This window comes from Platalea leucorodia, assembly GCF_965183815.1.
Source record: "Platalea leucorodia genome assembly, chromosome: 3".
Classification (NCBI taxonomy): domain Eukaryota; kingdom Metazoa; phylum Chordata; class Aves; order Pelecaniformes; family Threskiornithidae; genus Platalea; species Platalea leucorodia.
In genome coordinates this window covers 2,014,951-2,033,124 of record NC_138825.1, presented here as the reverse complement: position 1 = coordinate 2,033,124, position 18,174 = coordinate 2,014,951, and the positions used below count along the sequence as shown (strand labels likewise).

Below are 18,174 nucleotides of genomic sequence, written 5' to 3'. Positions count from 1 at the left end.
ATGATCTAAAAGATTTTCTACAGCTAGCAGTTGACCTTTCCCCAACCTTGCTCCTTCTGAGAAATTCCATCACAAAACCTCGACAAGACCTTATTAAAATCTTCTCAAAACCATATTAGAGATAAAATGGTTACATTTTAAAATGTACAAGTCACTCATCCATGTGAATTTAACAGAGACTAAGGCCAGCAAAGCATTTTTATGCAATTACAGTTGCTAAAAGTAGCTAAAAAGACAAATGTAAAACACAGACTGAAACAAAATTTGATTCGTGCCAACAGTCTTTAAAGACAGCTACCCTCTCCTGCTGCTGTTGGACTTGGTCCTTCCCAGACAAAGAGAAGAGGCACGAAGCTCAGAGGAGCAGCGGGAGCTCAGCCTCTAGGAGTTCACGACCCTACCAAATCGAACGCCGGCTGCACAGGCTCCGCTTTAGACGCCCGTTGCGTTAATTTAAGCACGATGATTCTCCCTTTCTGCTAACAGAAATTCATGAGGGCTCGTTCTAACCCTGCCAACAGCAGAACAGAGCCGGTTACTGGAGAAATCAGCCCACAGAAATCCGGCCTAGCTTCTTGGTCCGGTTTGATCATCTGTTACTTAGAAAACGGATCTTGCCAGAAGGCTGGGGTAGAAGTGGTGATGGCAAAAAAATACAAACAGATATTATGGTTAAATGCTTGCTCCAAAACATCGCTTGCTGGCTGCTGTTAATAATACAAAAAAACGCACTGTGTGCCTTTAAACTGCAACTGCAGATTCTGGAGACGGGGTTAAACAACAGTGGGGTTCTGTAAGGAAAAAACCAAAATGCCTGGCCTCCATTTATTTAATAAACACTCAAATCTGGGCCGCATTTCCACAGTTTAAGATTTAAAAAAGGTGCGAACTTGATGTACATTATATATGCTGTGAAAATTAGATTGTTCTTGTCCTTATCCTGTAACTACCATTAATTCTTGTTTTGCAAAAATTCATTGCAGAAGAATGAAATCCCTTGTGCTTAGTGGGAGCAATTGTATTTTTCATGGAAGGTATTAAAGGCAACGAGTGACAGCACAGCTAGAACACTTACTGCTACACAGCTAGAATACTTATTGGCGGAGTAAGCAGCATGAAAATCTGAGCTCTAAAAAAGGCAGAACAAAGCTGGAAGTAAACAAACTAACCCACTTCTTAAGCAAACAAGCAAACTCACTAACTACCGGCAAAGTACATTAGTAGCAGGTGATCTCATGACATTAAAAGAGTGAAAGAGTTACCTTGATCCCCTTGTAAGCAGCAAACAAAGCCAAGTAAGAAACTTAATACAGTTTAGGTGTACTTCTGACCACTTTACTCATGCACAAGCATTTTTAGAGTTGATCAGTCATTCCTTCGTGGCACAAAACATGCTACTCAAGCATGCCAGCAAGAACTAAAACAGAAATTAAAGAGTGCACCAGTCTACAAATTCGGAAACATCGGACCCTGGCATCCCTGGGGAACTCTGAACTAAAGATCCTACGGGACGGAGGCAAAAAAGGAAGCTACATCCATGCTGCTTGCACACTTCATACGGAAGGAGAACGTGATTCCACGTCGTTGTTTTCAGGTGCCTGACAGGGATGGGAGCTGGCAGAAATGTCACAGCCTCATAAGCGCTGTTGGGAATTTCACACAATGGCTGCTTGTTTCCTCTCGAAGTTCAGCCTGCAATTTAGCCTCATAATTGTTCACTGGTAGGCCAACGTACTTGCGGGGACAGCTTGTACTTTTTTGTTCGCAGGGAAACAAGTACCTTTATTTTCTCTGAACATGGTCAACCAAGGCACCTTACGTAACCCTCGGCGGCAGCCGGGCCGAACAGCGGCGCCAGGCCAGAAGGGGCGGGGGAAATCGGTGCAAAACTTAATTCTCTTACAAAATAAAATCATTCTGTGATGCTAGAGCAGCAGAGCCATTTCAGCCCAGATTTACTAAGGCCTTTGCATCAGCACTTACGAAAATAAGAAATCATTTTCTCGTATGCTTCCTGCTCTTTTTTCTGTTTTAGTGTAATTTTAAAATGGATCACTTTTACATTTCTTTACCTAGGAATATCAGTTAAAGTTTATGACAAGAGCAAGCCAAATTTGTTATGAAAGCAAGGGAACACTACCACTATGACATGGCTGATAATCACTAGATTGTAAGCACGAGATTTAATTTGGAAACACACGCACACACACATACACTTTCATAGATATCTATTCACAGTACACACAAACACAAATGTTGTGTGCGTTCATATATACATGTACATGTATATATACACACGTATGCATTCATTGCCTTATTGTCATCTTAATAAAACACACGTAAAGCAGCATCAGACTTTTAACATTTTAACAAGTCATTTCATTTGGAACAAGTCTGCGACTACACCTGATTTATTTGGATAGCTAAGACGGCAGTGTCAAGACAAGAAATCGGCACTGTAGCACATTACATATATTCACCCTTTTTGACCTCTGCAATCTGCATTGTACATTCACAGCAATCTGTGCTTTTTCTGTGCTGCGTGTTGTTAGTACTTACTTGACAATTCCCTGCCTCCAAAGGAAAGCAAGTTAAAACATAATACAAGCATTAACGGTTTCTTTCCAGTAATTTAAAATAAATGTGCTTATATTACGTTATGGGGTGAATGAGTTCCAGGAAAGATAAGACACAGTCAGACATTAGAGGGCTTTCAGTTCTTTAGATACTGTGAATACAGCAAATAAAATGTCTGTTACTAATGGTTATCTCGATGATATGCTTACACAAGCGTGCACGGTTACAAATCGGTGAGCTAACTCCAGATTTAAACCGAGGAAATCTCACCCGCTCTCTTTACGGGCCCTGATGCAGAAATGTAAACAGGCGCAAGCGACAACCCCTTCACTCTCGCCTCCCCGGGAAGGCTGCTGAAACGGCCAAGACCAACGAGGAGGAAGAGGAGCCTAAATCACGGCGGGGGTGAACAGGCAGCACCAGGACAGAGACTAACAGATAGACAACCAAGAGCTGGGGGGCAGAGCGGGGCAGCTTGAGGGTGAAAAGAGATGTGATCTTAGAGAACAGGGCCAAAGCGGGGGGGGGGGGGAATTAGATCCATATAGATGGAAAATAAAGGAGAGAAAAAGCAGACCAAAAATTGTTATGATAAATTCTATGGGACCGGGATAACCAGCTCATGTTTTTAGGGCACATGGCATAATTGCTCTCTGATGAGAGACGCTGTCTGCATCAGTACTACATTGGTGAGAACACAAATACTCTGTTCTGAGCCCAATGGGAACAGAATTGGATCCTCAGAAGCGACAACGAGGTTTGGAGCAGGGACAGATGGAGAAAAATGTCCTGCCGCTGAGGAGGTGACAGGCTGGGCCCAGCAGAAACGGGCAGAGAAGAAGCTGAAGAGAGCCCGAGTGGGAGCCTAACGGTGCGTTTGGGCGGCTGCTGCCTGGGGAGGGAGCATAGTTGGTTGCTACACAAAACAAAAACGAGCAGGGCTGCTCCCAAGAAGAGAAAGCAAGGTTCAAAGAGACGATCCACTACTGGTAGGCTTGTTTGGACAAGAGAATTAAAAATCCAAGATTTTAAAAAATGCAGTGTTCATCTCAGAAAAAATGCCAAAGTAGCTTTTAAAAGTCCGCTTCCACTGGTGGGGAGGGTGGAAGAAGGGGGGCTCCCAAGTGCCCTGCAACTGCTGCAAAACTCCTGGAGCTTTAAGAAGTGACTAAAGGATTTTGTGAATTCTACTCCCTTGGATTTTCCCATCCCAACATACATAGGAGTTTTTTCCTTTACTTTTTGTAGATAACACAAGACAACAAAAAAGAATTAATATTTGGTATGCAAACGTCCACTCTTTAATACAGTGGATCAAAGCAAAGCTGAAACAAAACTAGAGGGAAACATCAATTGTAATCTAAATTGTTTTTTAAAAGCGTAGCACTGAAAAAGCCTTAGCATGGTTACAATATTTATGATTTCACATGTACGCTGATGCACTCTTTAAAAAAAAAAAAAAAAAAAGAAAAGGTGGTGCAGAACGTATGGTGGAGATAGCCATTTTCGTATTTTGTAAGGGAAGCTAGTCATTGCATTCACATGTCATTCTAGTTCAGTCTCCAAATGTGAAACAAGCAGAAAAGCAGATTAATAAGAAGGTTAATCAGTTCTGAATGAAATCTGAAGGCCTTTATTTTTCAACAAGTTTATTGTTCTAAACATCTTGTAAAGCTGTTAAACTAACCAGCCACTGTAAATGGGCTGGCCCCATTGCACCGAGAGCTGTCGTACATAACACGCTGGGCAGGCGGGGCTGTCTGGAAGATCCCTCAGCCCCCTTTGCCAAAGCCAGCTGCAAGGAACACGCTGTAACAGGCTTCAGGCAAAACCTAAATTCCTGTCCTCGAGCTAAAAAGTTTTTACTACTTCAGGAGAACTCTCTCCATATACTACCAAGGCATCAGAATCAAGCCAACTTCACCATATTCTGGCAGGTCTCTCTCTTTCCTTAGGCTTCTCTCGGGGCTTGTGATCATGTTTGAGAGGAAGAGTCTTTTCCAGTTGTTTTGTTGTTCCTTCCATAAACTCTGACATGTTTTGAAGCTGTGCTCATTGTATAAGTAAAAATATTAAACCCATAGTATATGGAAAACTTCTGGGCTGGAGGTAAAACATAATAGGCAGCTACCATAGCATCCTTCCCCTGCATAACGAAACGTATCAGAAACAAGGCTTTTTCAATCCTTCCTAGACTACAGCCTACACAACAGCCCTCAAAGAAAGCTGAATAATTCGCATCAGCCTCAGTGCAGAGAGCGCTCAGGTTCAGCGGGAGAAATCTTGGGAACACCTTGTGCGTCGGGCCAGCCTCGGCACCCCTCAACTCCACACCCGCTACGTGTCACGCGAATGAAGAAGACCCTCGGGCCAGCTCTGTGCCGACCCGCGGGAGACGGGAGATTGACTCTGAGTTCGGGAGGCTGACAGGGACCGTAAAAATACCAGGCACAATGCGTTCAAGCCTTGGGGACAAATGTGATGAAACCAGCATGCTGCCACATACGTTTAGGATGCATTAACTTGACATAATGCTGTTGGAAAGTAAAAGGGAACAGTCCAAAGGATGCTACTCATTCTCAAACAGCAGGTTTCTGCTGAAATAAGCCCAAAGTTATTTTCTCCGCCCCAGAGGTGTGTTTTTCCAGATACATTTTGAATAGTTCCCACCTACACATAAATACAACACAGATTCACATTCAAAGCTTTTACACTGCACCCACAGAAGTGTGCATGTAAAAGTGCACGATCAAATTTTGTAACCATATGTCTAATAATTCGGTTTATGGTACAAAGGCTTGTACTGGCCACTTGTGAGGGCCATTTTGAAAGCTTACATAATTCAGCTCATGTTGTTATAAAGAAAGAAATAATCAAAAGAATAATATTTGAAGAGAGGAAATCCAGGTTCTTAACCTTCTTTAACTTCTCATCCTTACCAGAACATATGATTACAAATGATGCATGTTAAGACGACTGAGAACAGGCTCCGAGACAGATAACTCGCAGGGAGTGAGACAAGCCAGCATGTTAAGAAAACAGAAAATGAGACAAACATGCTAATGCTGCTTTTTGTTTTCTACACATTCGACCTGCTTTAAAGGGTTTTCCATCACCAGGTACATTACAAGAGTTTCCAGTTTATGTAGAGTCATGCAAATCAAACTAAATGGCAGCTGCAAACATAGGGTATGTGTTAGCGGTTAGTAGAATGCAAAATGCAAACACATCTTTGCCTTTCGTGTTAGTAACGTAAATACAGTCTTCACGCAAGCTTGTTTTACTTCTTCTTATATAAATTCTTTGCCAGTTAAAAGGTCCCAGTTCAAAAGTCACCCCTTTTCTGAAAGGGAGCACGATTCCTACGTGAGACCCAGTATAGCTTACAATTGTCCTGGATTGCCTGGGACAGTCCCACCAGTGCCCAAGGGGTCCCGTGGTGTGGGAGCACTGCTCTTGGAGCTCCCACACCGCGAGACTGCTCCTGCAGCACCCCTCATTGCCACCCCGCTTCTGTCTCGTACAGGCAGAGCAAAGAAGAGGATGCCAATCAGGGGAGCAAAAAGGAAGAGAAAAATAAGGGTGGGTGGGGAGGATAGGACAGACATGGAAAGGGGGAAGAAGAAAAACAAGAAGGTCGGGGAGAGGAGAGAGAAACAACAATCAATTAATTATCTTAACGGAATGCACCAACTAATACAACCGCAAGATACTTCAAAACTGTTCCTCAGCCTCATCTCTCCTGTTATTTTTCCATCCTAAAGCTGTAACTGCTGACAGAGACAGTAAATCTTGGGTTCCCCACAAAAATACCAGCCCATGATTTATTTCAAATCCTGCAAGTAAAGTCTATCATGTAACTTGTACATTCCTCCGAGATATTTGCAGAATCATCATCATTTTCGTTATGTAAACAAATGAGACAAGAAAAGTACATTTGATAAAGGGCTTTCATTTTCTTTTCTAAGGAAAAACCTTAATATTATCCCCAATTTTGTCACATATACACTTTTTTTGCCCTTTATAATAGTGAAATTTCGCTTCCCAGCTTGCTTAGGGGCCCAATACTCTGGCGATGTGGAGAAGGCCAGTGTAATACAGATTTCCATTTCACCTTGCTGGATTGTGCTCAGCACAAAGCAGGTGCTGGGTAGTAACAGGATGCACAGAGCTGCTCAAAGTCGCAGTTATCTTCTACCGAGTATGACGTCAAACCTGGCCTCCTACTCTCTTACCCGTGATGGGGGAGAAAAGGGACAAGAGTTGCTGGCTCCTCTCTTCTGACAGACAGACAGTAAAGTAAGTCTTTGTATTAACTTGGGGGGAGTCATTTGCGAATTGCTGATGCCTTCCCAGGAGGGTGGTGTTTGTTGCAAAGCTTTCCCCTCATAACCCGGCACTGCCCGTATCAGCTCTCAGCCACATCCTGGCAATCTTCTCAGGAGACACCTCACAGCTCCTGAGATCACACTCCTCCTGACTGGGACAATGATTTGGTCTTTCTAGAGAGAGAATGTACTTTGAGCTTTTCAGATTCACCACTCTCGATATGACAGAAGCACAGAGTCCTGCCAGCTTATCCCAGCAAACACAAAGGTTAAAAAGATGGAAATGTAGCTATAGGAAAATAAAGCGGCCATCTTCTTGAACCAGAACTGTCTCCTAGGTGTCACATAGTACCTTTGAAGCCTGTTTGTATCATATAAGCAGGCAAATAACTTTTTAAGCAACAATTCACCTTCTGAATGGTACTATTTAAAGAAAGAAACATAGTGAGCTTACAGTCCTTGCCCCCATGAAGCAGCTCAGAGCAACAGCCCCACCTATCCCTGTCTCTTGCTTGAGCTGGAAGCTTGTTTTCCTCCTTTTTTCTTTTCTTAATTTAAACTTACTTTGTTTAATTCTGGGTTTCTACCCACTATGCCTATGAATAAGTCACAGTTTTTCCTTTCTCAGACACACAATGAAAATACAGCAAGGGAGGCTTTTCTTCTTCTTAGATCCTCGCTGCATTTTGCAGTGCAGTGGGCCAGCAGTTTTTCAGGTCTGGCGATTAACTCACTGCTGCTAACTTAAATGGCTTTCCAGCTCGTAACATAATTTTCAAAATTTACACAGTCTGTAATGAATCTCAGAGTATTCACAGTATGCACATCCCATCAGATGCACAACCCTCGGGGTCTTCATACAGACACACGGCACAATTACAAAGGGGAAAGATTTGGGATTTGGAATATTTTCTCCAGACAATCTTCCCCCTCAAAAGACTGTCAGGTTTTCCCACGTACCTGCCTGAAAGAGAATGGAATACACCCTCTTGGTTCCCTTCTTCATAGCTGAAGGGACCGGGAGAGGCTACTTCTGCTGTGCCTTTTGCAGAAAACGTAAAGCTTTGTGAACTGGCTTCAACATTACTTGTTGTCGCTCAGCCCTGCGCACAGAGATGGCAAGACTCCACATCCTGAAGGCTCACTGATTGAGAACTTAGGTTTGCCTGAACACTGCCAGCTGAGTACTCGTAAGCTTTTAATTTTGCCTGGCTTGGTCAGCCATCACTTTGGACCCTTGTAGGCGCAAAGAAAAGTCAGCCCAGTGCTTTCAGGAAGCTTTTAGGATATGGTCAGACAAATCCTTCATTAGCTGTTACATTCTTTTGTATTCTGAGCAAAGATGACATCTGGCACAGCTACGAAGCTTGCTTCATAATTCATACGTCTTTGAGGGAAGTCAGCTTCGCCTTGAAGCACTCGTAATGGGGAGTGTTGAGATTCTGCATAAATTGGTACAACTGTGGCCAAAAATTGAAGTCTTTGACCACTGCAGTAGCCAACACATTCACCTCCTCTTACTGCATCCAAAACCTTTCGCTGCATCAGTACCTTTCACAGCTTAAGGCCCTATCCCAGCACAACACCCTCAGAAACTGCAGCTTTGCCTACATTTCACCACAAGATTTCTGCTTCTAACTGTTTGACTATAAATTCTGGTAATTTATATTAATCAGACTAAGAAAGGGAAGTGAATATATCTTTGCCTAAACAAGCTATATATGAAAAGTATGGGATCTGTTGACAAATTTATCAGAACAGCAAATTCCAAATACCAAAGATGTGATTATATTGAAGTAGCTGTAATTGAAAGAGGGCATACAAAAAATGTGAAGAATAGCTGTGACTCTTTAGCAGCAAAGATGGAAAGGACAGTTACAAGGGTTTATTTTTAAGCTATTTAAAAATGAAGTACGAAACTGTTGATTACATAGAGAGAGTAAGAAGAAAACAGATACGGAGAATGTTAAAACCTTCCTTTTTGCTCTCTTCAGTCTAGAACTCGTTATGGGATAGATTATTCCCTCAGCTAGGCTACGGTATGCTGTTTTCATGTACAGTCATTAGGAAGAGACTATTATGGAAATCGGAGGCAATCTCCCTGCAGAGGAGGTGCCTACCCATTTAATCAGGCCCACCAGCTATAAACAGAGTGGGTAGTGTGGAAACACTTGGGCACACTGGAGAAGCTTCCAGCTGCAGTGTTGCGTTGTGGTACTGGAGAGCACAAAGCACGTTTTCCCCGCATTATGGCTCGTCCGTGTTGGTGTGACAAACAGGAAACCTGCTTCATTTGTCTTGTTCTGGGCTGCTTTGCAGGTACTATGTTTTGTTAAAGAGGTTGAAAAAGGCAAACCGCCTGTGCGTTTCAGGGGTGCCTTCCTCCCCAGCAACACGGCAGGGTCAGCTGAACCGGCTTATGCGGCGCAGGACTGAGATTATGGACAGGCTCAAAAGTCCAGAAGCCTGAAGTGCACGGTGCAGACCGAGATGCTCCTCTGAGAGGCAGGGTACTTGCTTGCATGTAACCACGGCCAGGTTTCAGAGAAAGCAAGCTTCCTAGGGCCCCAAAGGGACTGTGGTGATTTTCACTCCTGGACTGAAAATAGTGCTGAAAAGCTGCAGAAGAGACTGATGCTTATGCTCATATTGTTGGTAACTCACTAATACAAAACAATTGCAAGCCCAGCTTAATCGGTCAATTAAACTCACTCTACAGATGCTTTTGCATCATCAAAGCAGACTAAAGCAGCTGGAAGGTACAAGGGTTTCTGGTGTAAAACATCTGGCCATTTACCACTGGCACTTGTTATTTCATGTGTCATAATGATTTAGCAATATTCACCCCAAACAAAATATTTTTTTTTCCTTTCTTAACTCAATCTCAAAACATTCATGTTTACTAGATAATACACTATGCCTTTTTATAGAAAAACAGAGGAACAAAGACTTTGTATGAGTAAATGAGAAAATCGAAAGAGATATCCTTAAAAGAAAGGGAAAAGAAATGGTTATGGTCCAACGTTTTATTGAAAAAAAAAATCACTAATCCTCCTGCTGCATGTTTTTGTTAAAATGTTGTAATGAAAAAAAATAAAAGGGGTGCAACGTTTTTCTTCTCATTTTTCACACCCAACATTTGTTCTCCTATTCAAATACTGAGTGAAAAATTATTAATTATTACTTTCTGTCCATGATGTTCAACACTGCATTCTTTGAGAGCTTTAAAAACATAAACTAATTTATTTTTCCAAGGTCTGCATGAGATTAGGAAGCATTACTCACTCCACTTTGTATCCTGCAAATCAGGACACCAAGGAGATTTTTTAAAGCCAAAAATCTCAAAAGTTGCCACTAATTTTCAGTAGTCAAGTAAAAACCTTAGCCCTTAATCTGTTCAATGTAATTATGCGGTACGTGTTTGTTCAAAGAACTGCTTAAACGATCTCCACGTGCAGCTGTGAGTGTGCAGTTTTTCTGCAAACTCAGCCATGCTTCCCTCAGCTGCCAGCAGAGAAGGCGGCACACAGAGCGAGAGGCTGCCGGTAACAACGTTCGACTCGCCAGCCATCACCAAGCAGCTCTGCGGCAGAAGCAGGAACAGCAAGGCGGCAGCTCTCCCCAGGCTCCAGAGCACGCTCTTCGTGCCATCCCAGCCTCCTCCTACACACAGCTCTCTCGTCTTTTGCAATACCTGCAGGAGCTGGGATCCTACGCTGCACCAGCGCTTACTTCTGCAGCCGCTGCGTTCCCTGAGGACTGTGTACCCTGTCCTCTAACTAGGGCAGGATCCCTGTGGGGAGAGCAATATGCCATCACCCTAGTGCTATTGTAACTAGTCGTGTGTTCTGGGTACACTGAGGGGAAACAACTGAGCTTAAATTCTTTTTGGGGGTTAACACACCAGCGGTCCTTTTTGTCAGGGCCTGACACTGGGCAAAAGCAAGAAAACTCATGATAAAAGAACGACCACTTATAGAGAGCAATTCTACCAAAAGAAACTGCATGGATTCACAGCTGAGGCATCAACTGGATTCACAGGTGTAAATTTACTCTACAGGTGTTTATTCCTCGGAACTCATACAGTAACCGTCAGCATTCACAGGCTGTTTATCTTCCAAAAGGGCAGTAAGACACCCGTGTTACCAATAAATCCCACAGGTATTTATTGGAGCATACTTTGTACTGATATAACGTGCCTAGATCCAGTTCCAGGTTACAAAGGGGAATGCACTTCACTGGTTATAGACCCTCCTGTTCGGTCCCAGCAGTCCTGTCCCAGTCAGAGCTTTTACTCACCCGCTCCCCTAGGTCTGTGTTTCACCGGACCTCACCCTCTCTGCTTAGCTCTTACCTCTTTTCTTTACTCTCCTCTCCTTCCAGCTTATTGCTTTCAGAATAATTCAGCCTAAGGCCAACGTGTGCCACGGGAAATTTCAGCTTTAACAGTAACAACCTGACACAATTGTAAGCAACCGAAAACCTTTCGATGAAAACATCACCAAAAGCCTTAACTACCAAGTATTGACAAGCTCAGCCCGTCACAAACGCCCTGCTGCAGACATGTGTACAGCTACACACACAAACTCGGAAAGAATGTAACTGCTTACGGGAACAGCAGAAGAGAGCGCAACACTCACAGGTGTTTTACTTACATACACATATTTTTCTCCATCACATTAACACGTTGTACAGCATGAACACCATTTTAAATGTTATCTTGTGAATTTTTAAAAATTCCTGTCTGATTTCTAAGGAGTAATTTCAGTTGAATGAAAAGAGATTGAAGAGAATGCAATGTACATTTGGAAACGAATGCCTTTGTGTCACATACCTCTCTTCTACTGAAACTTCCTTCAGCTGTTGATGTGGTTTTGTCCCTTCCATTTCTCGGATGCTGACTGCGTAGATCTTAGTGGTATAGTCAATTGCTTTTTCTCTTGCAACATCGCTATCATAACCTTAGAAAAATAAAACATAAAATAAAACAAACTACTCTTGTTTCATAGTGGAAGAGCAGAAAACACGAAGATCTGCACCAACAGAAGGAAGGAAACAAATCCTGCCACGCTGTCCCTACGCTGAACTTTAGCACATGAAAGTTTCTTGCCCGCTTCAAGCTAAACACCTGCACAAGCCTCTGTGGAACGAAGACAAACGAAAGAGGTATTTTATACAATCCTTTTTACCTCCGTCTTCTTCTGCATCTGTGTCTGATTCTTCACTATCAACCAGTTTACTCTCCTGAATGCCCAAAAATTCTCTGGTCCAGATCATCAAAGCCGTATCAGCACCACCTACAGTCAGCAGCACAGAGTCATTGTGCAACCACCGCACGTTGGTTACCTGTGCGCTGTGACCCACATACTTCTTGAATTTTGCATGTTGGCCCTGTAGCACAAAGAATTCATGTATTAGCAGTCTGACGTATTGCTAACAGCGTCCTCCTTAATTCCTTTTCTTGTGCGGTTTCTAACCACAGAAATATATACACTTATTACCTTCACTGGGTATGAAAAAAGCTTCACGAACCCAAAATCATCTCCCGTAGCTAATAGCGTTCCGTCTTTTGTAAGACTAGCTGCATTTACAACGGTGACATCACTGTGCATGGGCCAAATTCCTTCACAAGTAGGACCGAGAACGCATGTCCAGGTGTCCCACTCGATCTTCTCTATCTGCAATCAAAATTTCCCCAGAAGAAGTCATCTCAATACATACCAAATACACACTGGTTTTATGCGTATAATTTTCTAAAAAAATTAACTTAATTTTTTTGTGTTTTTAGAAACTGTTCACTGTTTCCAGCTAGTTAATACAAACTGCATATCTTCATCAAAAGGCTTAAAACTTTAAACATTCCCGCTTTCCCAAGGTAGAGCATGATTTGGATACAAATCTCCTTAAGGATTTTCTGAGGTGCTAAACATTGGCAATTTTGTAGAAGAATTGTGTGTCACAAATAATCCACATCCTTAAAAGCCAGGTCATATTGTTTAAAGATGGTTTATAACCTGTATGCACACCGATTACACAGAAAACAGGTGATCGTTCAGGAAAGGGGATTATGGGAAACGACTGCTATTAAACAAATAAAAATAAATGTAGAGATACAAACAGAAACTTGCAAGTTCTACCATTTACAAATGCTAGGAAAGACACTATACAGAATGATTAAATAATTCTAATTCTCATCACTGTAAATATAGTATTTTAAAAGGAAAAAATATACCATTTGAAGACAAAATATGCTAATTTTCAACAGTCCAGAAAAATAACTTTCACAGTAAAAAATCTAGTAAGCGTAAGTCGTACCTCAGCAATTCTTATAATATGCCTTTTCCCCCTTGGTGCTTCAAAAAATAGTTGTTCTTTGGCACCAGAATTGACTTGCAATAACTTTCCTGGATACGAAATAAGAGTTTATTATGAATCTTATTTATTATTATGAATATTATGAACTTTCTTTTGATTGAGTGGGGAGATTTACTGGGGGTAAGCTAAGAAACTATCCTCCAGAGAGTTATTCATAGCAACAGTAAAAGAGATGCTTAGAATCACTCTCGTAAGAACCCTATAGTCCTGAGTCACTGCAGAAGTAATATTTTAGATACCATCCAACATCCTTAAAAAACTACTGTCTTGCAGCAAAGCACTTTCTTCTGATAAGAAATATTTTGCTTGTGTTTTCATCATCACGGTAATGGAAATTAAAAAAAAAAAAAGCATATGCTATTAATTTTCATAACAATTTTGCAAGACAGCTTTGCCAAAAGTTAACAGCATTGTAAGCTCCTCTCTATTTTGCACTGCCCAACTGGCGTATAGTCCAGCTACGCACCAAACTGTCCTTGAATATGAAGTTTACCGTACCCATACAAATACTGTGATATCATGAAGATAATCCTGTGTGCAACTGATAGTATATTAGCAAGTAGTTGTGCATGAAGAAGCAAAAAATGCTTTCAAATTCAGTTTTACAATATTTATGATATAAAAAATTAAAGGCATTTTCTGAATTTCTCAAATTCTAACAACTATACTAGCGTAAGAAATCCTGTGGGGATTTATTATCATAAAAGCAGTTCTACAATATCTAAACCGCATAACTGCCAGGGAAAGCACTCTCTTACTGAGAACCACTGGATTAGGTTATCGACTGATAGGAACTAGCGCAGCTCCACCGTCGCTATATTTTGCCTGGGCATCTTGCCCTTTGTTACACGAGCTGTATTCAGGCTGCTGGAATCACGGACAACAAGAGGTGCAATCTGGGACTATAGTAGTATCGTGCCCTTCCTATCTGACCTGTATAATTATACAGGTTATACAATTCAGTATAGTAATCCTTTACATCTAGAAGTTCAGTCAGAGTTTCCAATATATACCATTAAGGACACAAAGTTTTCTTATACTTTCTATCTGCACATGTAACGCATCCAAGAACTGGCTACTACAGATATTATACAGGTATTATCAGACAAATTGCTGTTACTGTGCGGACACCTATCAGTACTCAGATTACCAGGGCTGTCAGCAGGCAGACAGGGCCAGCTCAGCCGTGGCACGGCTCACCAGCCCAAGAGCGGCACCCAGACCTGACGGGGTTCAGAAAGGAGGTTAGCTCCTGTTGCTCAGCGAGCTTGCACCGCATTTTGGGACTAGCACAACGGGGAAGCAGGGCTCAGACACACAGGTGGTTCCACACAGAATCATATTAGGTCCGGGAAGGCTTATTTGCATGAGCTCATTACCGATCCTGCTAGACTTAATTAGTTGTGACAATAATGCTCTCTAACTTCATTGCCGTGATTGCCATGTAATGCTCAGCAAAGAAGAAAGAAAATTGCACATAAAAGGTGGAAAAGAAAAATGTGCCACACACTACAAAACTATAAAAAGAACAGGGCAAAGAAAAGCAATATTATGTTCATAAGTGACATTTTAATCATATGTTGCCAGCAGTGTGGTACCACGTACTCTGGTACAAGCGCTACGAGCGAGGATGAATTCCACCAACAAATGTAATTGCACTGAACCCATATGGTGCTTGATGTTGAAAAATCATTTGCATTAGTAGTTAGAGTTTATCTTAGTAACTGGTACGAGAACAGTTTTCTGATATTCTGTTTTACAGGCATTTTAAATCTGTTTCTCTCGTCAAATATTTTACCTCTTGAGTCCCAGTCAATGTGTGTGATATAGCTAGATGCACCTTTACAAATGCCAACTCTTTTGCTGGTAAGTACATTGTAAATATCTACAAAATTATCATGGGAAGCCACAGCCAGGTACTTTCCTGATTCTGTAAAGAAGAGACACTGAGGTTATTAAAGGTGTACATGTTATAATTATTATTGCTATGCATTTTTACTACTGTAGCGGATCCAAAGGCACTAGGTTAGGGGTGGGGCCCATTATACTAGGCTGCATATAACCTACAGAATTCTGCAGTATTTAAATACATGGAGCACATATAAAGCCACTCTCCCTTCTGAACACTCGATCTTAGGTCTAGAGGAGAAAAACAAATTCTAAGATAAACACTGCCCTTTCACTTTATCACCTGATTATACCTCGTGAAAACTTTATATCTGAGATCATTTCCTTTCTGTGGTGAAAAGAGACCATATCTTCAACAGTGTCAGCATTTACCACCAGAAAACTCCCATCGTTCAACCCTACGGCCAAGGCTTTCCCATCAGGAGAAAAGGCACAGCATCGTCCACCTACAAAAGACAATGGAAAGGAGTACCTTAAGGTATACAAACTTGGGATTGAGAAAACCATCAATAAACTGCAACTGAAAGGTTTTTACATCAAGTATATACTTTTAAAATAGATTTGTTATTTATTAAGACAAATATGTGATAGGAGAGCCATGATTATTGTTTTACTGAAGGGGAATGTACCCTCTGTATAGGCTGTTCTTGAGTTGACAGCGGTGACTTGATCAGTCTTAAATGGGTTTAGGTGCAAATATCGCCTTCCAGCTACATTCTAAAAACACCAATGATAGGAAGAAAAAGAAAAAAAAAAGAAGAAACAAACCCCAAAACCACGCAGAAAGGAAGTCCAGATGAAAAATGGAAAGACTCATTACGGGCAGCATAACTACATGTCTTTCAGGGATACCACACTTGAAAGCTTCTTTGTTATGACTGACTAATGGTTCCTTTCAGGTGGAGCACATTTAAAACAGAGATGTACTACACTTCCTCCGCTGACTTTTTGCCTCAACGTTATTTCTGACCATACCCTCTCATAGAGCTATCCTCATCCGTCCCTGAACTCACCTCTCCAAAAACATTTGACTCTGTTTTCCCTCAGCCAGTTAAGAGTTCCTGTCCTCTGGGTCTGTCACTGACAATGAAGCATGTTGAATTTATACCATAAAATTTCCTGAAGGATATGAATGAGTAGACGAAATAAGAGTAATTTTGAGAAGGCAGCATTTCAACATGGCTCATCTACTTTTATACAGAGGAGAGGGGAGGAATACTGTTCATTTTCAGAGAAGTTGGTATAACGTGTAAAGTTCATACTGCCACTGAAGGCCGATTGTGCTTAACATGCAGAAAATTTTACATTTGTATTTATAAGGAAACTTTTTAATGTCAGCAGCAAACATGCTGGCCTTAAGTATTCTCAGGAAGAAAAATGATTCTGAGGTCAACTCATTCCCCTTGGAATCAGAGGAAAAGAGATTAAAGTTCATTTTATTATTATTCATTACAATAGATTACAATCCTTTTTCTTTCTCCCCTTTTCATTGACTTGACACATGCCAAAGACAATTTACTGCCTGTGCTTCCAATTTCTTAATGACTGTGTTCTCTTCCTACCTAATTAATGTCTGTGATATGCACTGAAAGCAAAGATGGAACTGTTACAGAAATAAGTAGTATCATTACTATCCCAGTGTATGGCCAAATGAGAATTACCTTTTTTGAGTTTCCTCACTGCCAGCATGCGGTGCTGGGATGAAAGTTCCCAGATTCGTAGTGTTTTATCATCACTCACCGTTGCACAGACAGGCAAGAGAGGATGAGCTGCCAAGCCCCAGACTTCTCCTTCCATATGTCCCTAAGGGAAATCATTTAATATATGAGAAAATAATGCATTTGGGTTTGTGAAATATGGTCTAGCACTTGCCCTGCCTCCTTTTACAAGCCTCTGGCAATGAGGCCTTCATCATCTCCTCTCACAGATTTTCCACATTCAGAGACACCTGATCTGTTTCCTCTGATAACCATTTAAAAGACACTTTTGTTTAGTTTCCTCTGCTGTTACTAGCTGTGATTCCTCCTCTACCAATGCTCTCTCTTCCAGACTTGAAATGAACAGGAAATAGTTATGCCCCAAACAGGATTTTATCCTGAAATCCTAATATAGCTTATCTGTCTTCAAGGTTTATGTAATTTTTTAGATCCTGGAGAACTTGTTTGCCCAACATACACATACTTAGTTCCTTTAATCGTTCCTCGGAATTCAGTTTTCAAAGTTTTTAATCACTCTTCCTGCTTTTTCTAGATTTCCTTCAACTTGCATACATCTTGCTAGCACTGCATCTCAAGGTTAAATCATTTCTTACTATTCTCAATCTGGATTTCAGTTTGGTAACTGGCATTTTTGTTGAGATGGAAAAATACCATTAAAAGAAAAAGGGGAGGAACTGTCGTGACATCTTAATTACACCTTATGTATTTTCTATTTTGGCTCAAGTTGATGCATGCAAGCACGTAATTTAGGCTGGATGACAATTGTAACACTTCTCTTTATCATAAAACTCACAGCAATCAGGTAATTTTAAGGCAACTTTACTATCTTGCAACCTTACTATTCATGTGAAGGGAACTATATTAGGATGAGATTGCAATTCCCAATTAGTGAATGAGTTAAATAATTTATAAAACAGAACTTCACACATTTAGGTTACTAAGGCTGTCATGCAGGGAATAAAATTTGAAAGATTACTTTATGTGATCAGAACTAACTGGAAAGAAAAATACCAAAGAAACAATATCTTTGTAAAAAACAATGTTAATTTAGTCAGTTATAGAAAACAAAAAGTAAAAACTTGACAAATTATAACTCAGTGAATGCTATATATATGGTTTTCTACATATAGACATTAGGGTTATTCGAGACACTAAACCAAAGCAACATCAAATACATCAGTGGACATACACATGAACATTTTTTCACCTGACTTTGCAAACTACTTTGTCTTGCAAAAAGAGGTCTCTCTATGCTTTGCAACACATGC

General features: G+C 41.1%; 1 protein-coding gene across 3 annotated transcripts in view; it reads right to left on the bottom strand.

Annotated features, from left to right (window-relative positions):
- EML6 (EMAP like 6) overlaps positions 1–18,174 on the bottom strand; it is a gene marked incomplete at both ends in the record, with an annotated part of 118,890 nt that overhangs the window by 16,869 nt on the left and 83,847 nt on the right. For 2 of the 3 annotated variants that reach the window (XM_082305415.1, XM_082305417.1), the window contains 7 exons: positions 11,740–11,866; positions 12,095–12,296; positions 12,407–12,583; positions 13,221–13,309; positions 15,079–15,210; positions 15,482–15,634; positions 16,850–16,991. In XM_082305415.1, coding sequence (XP_082161541.1) covers positions 11,740–11,866; positions 12,095–12,296; positions 12,407–12,583; positions 13,221–13,309; positions 15,079–15,210; positions 15,482–15,634; positions 16,850–16,991 — 1,022 coding nt within the window. Of the gene's footprint in view, positions 1–11,718; positions 11,867–12,094; positions 12,297–12,406; positions 12,584–13,220; positions 13,310–15,078; positions 15,211–15,481; positions 15,635–16,849; positions 16,992–18,174 lie in introns of all 3 variants that reach the window. The other variant, XM_082305416.1, reaches the window with a different exon arrangement.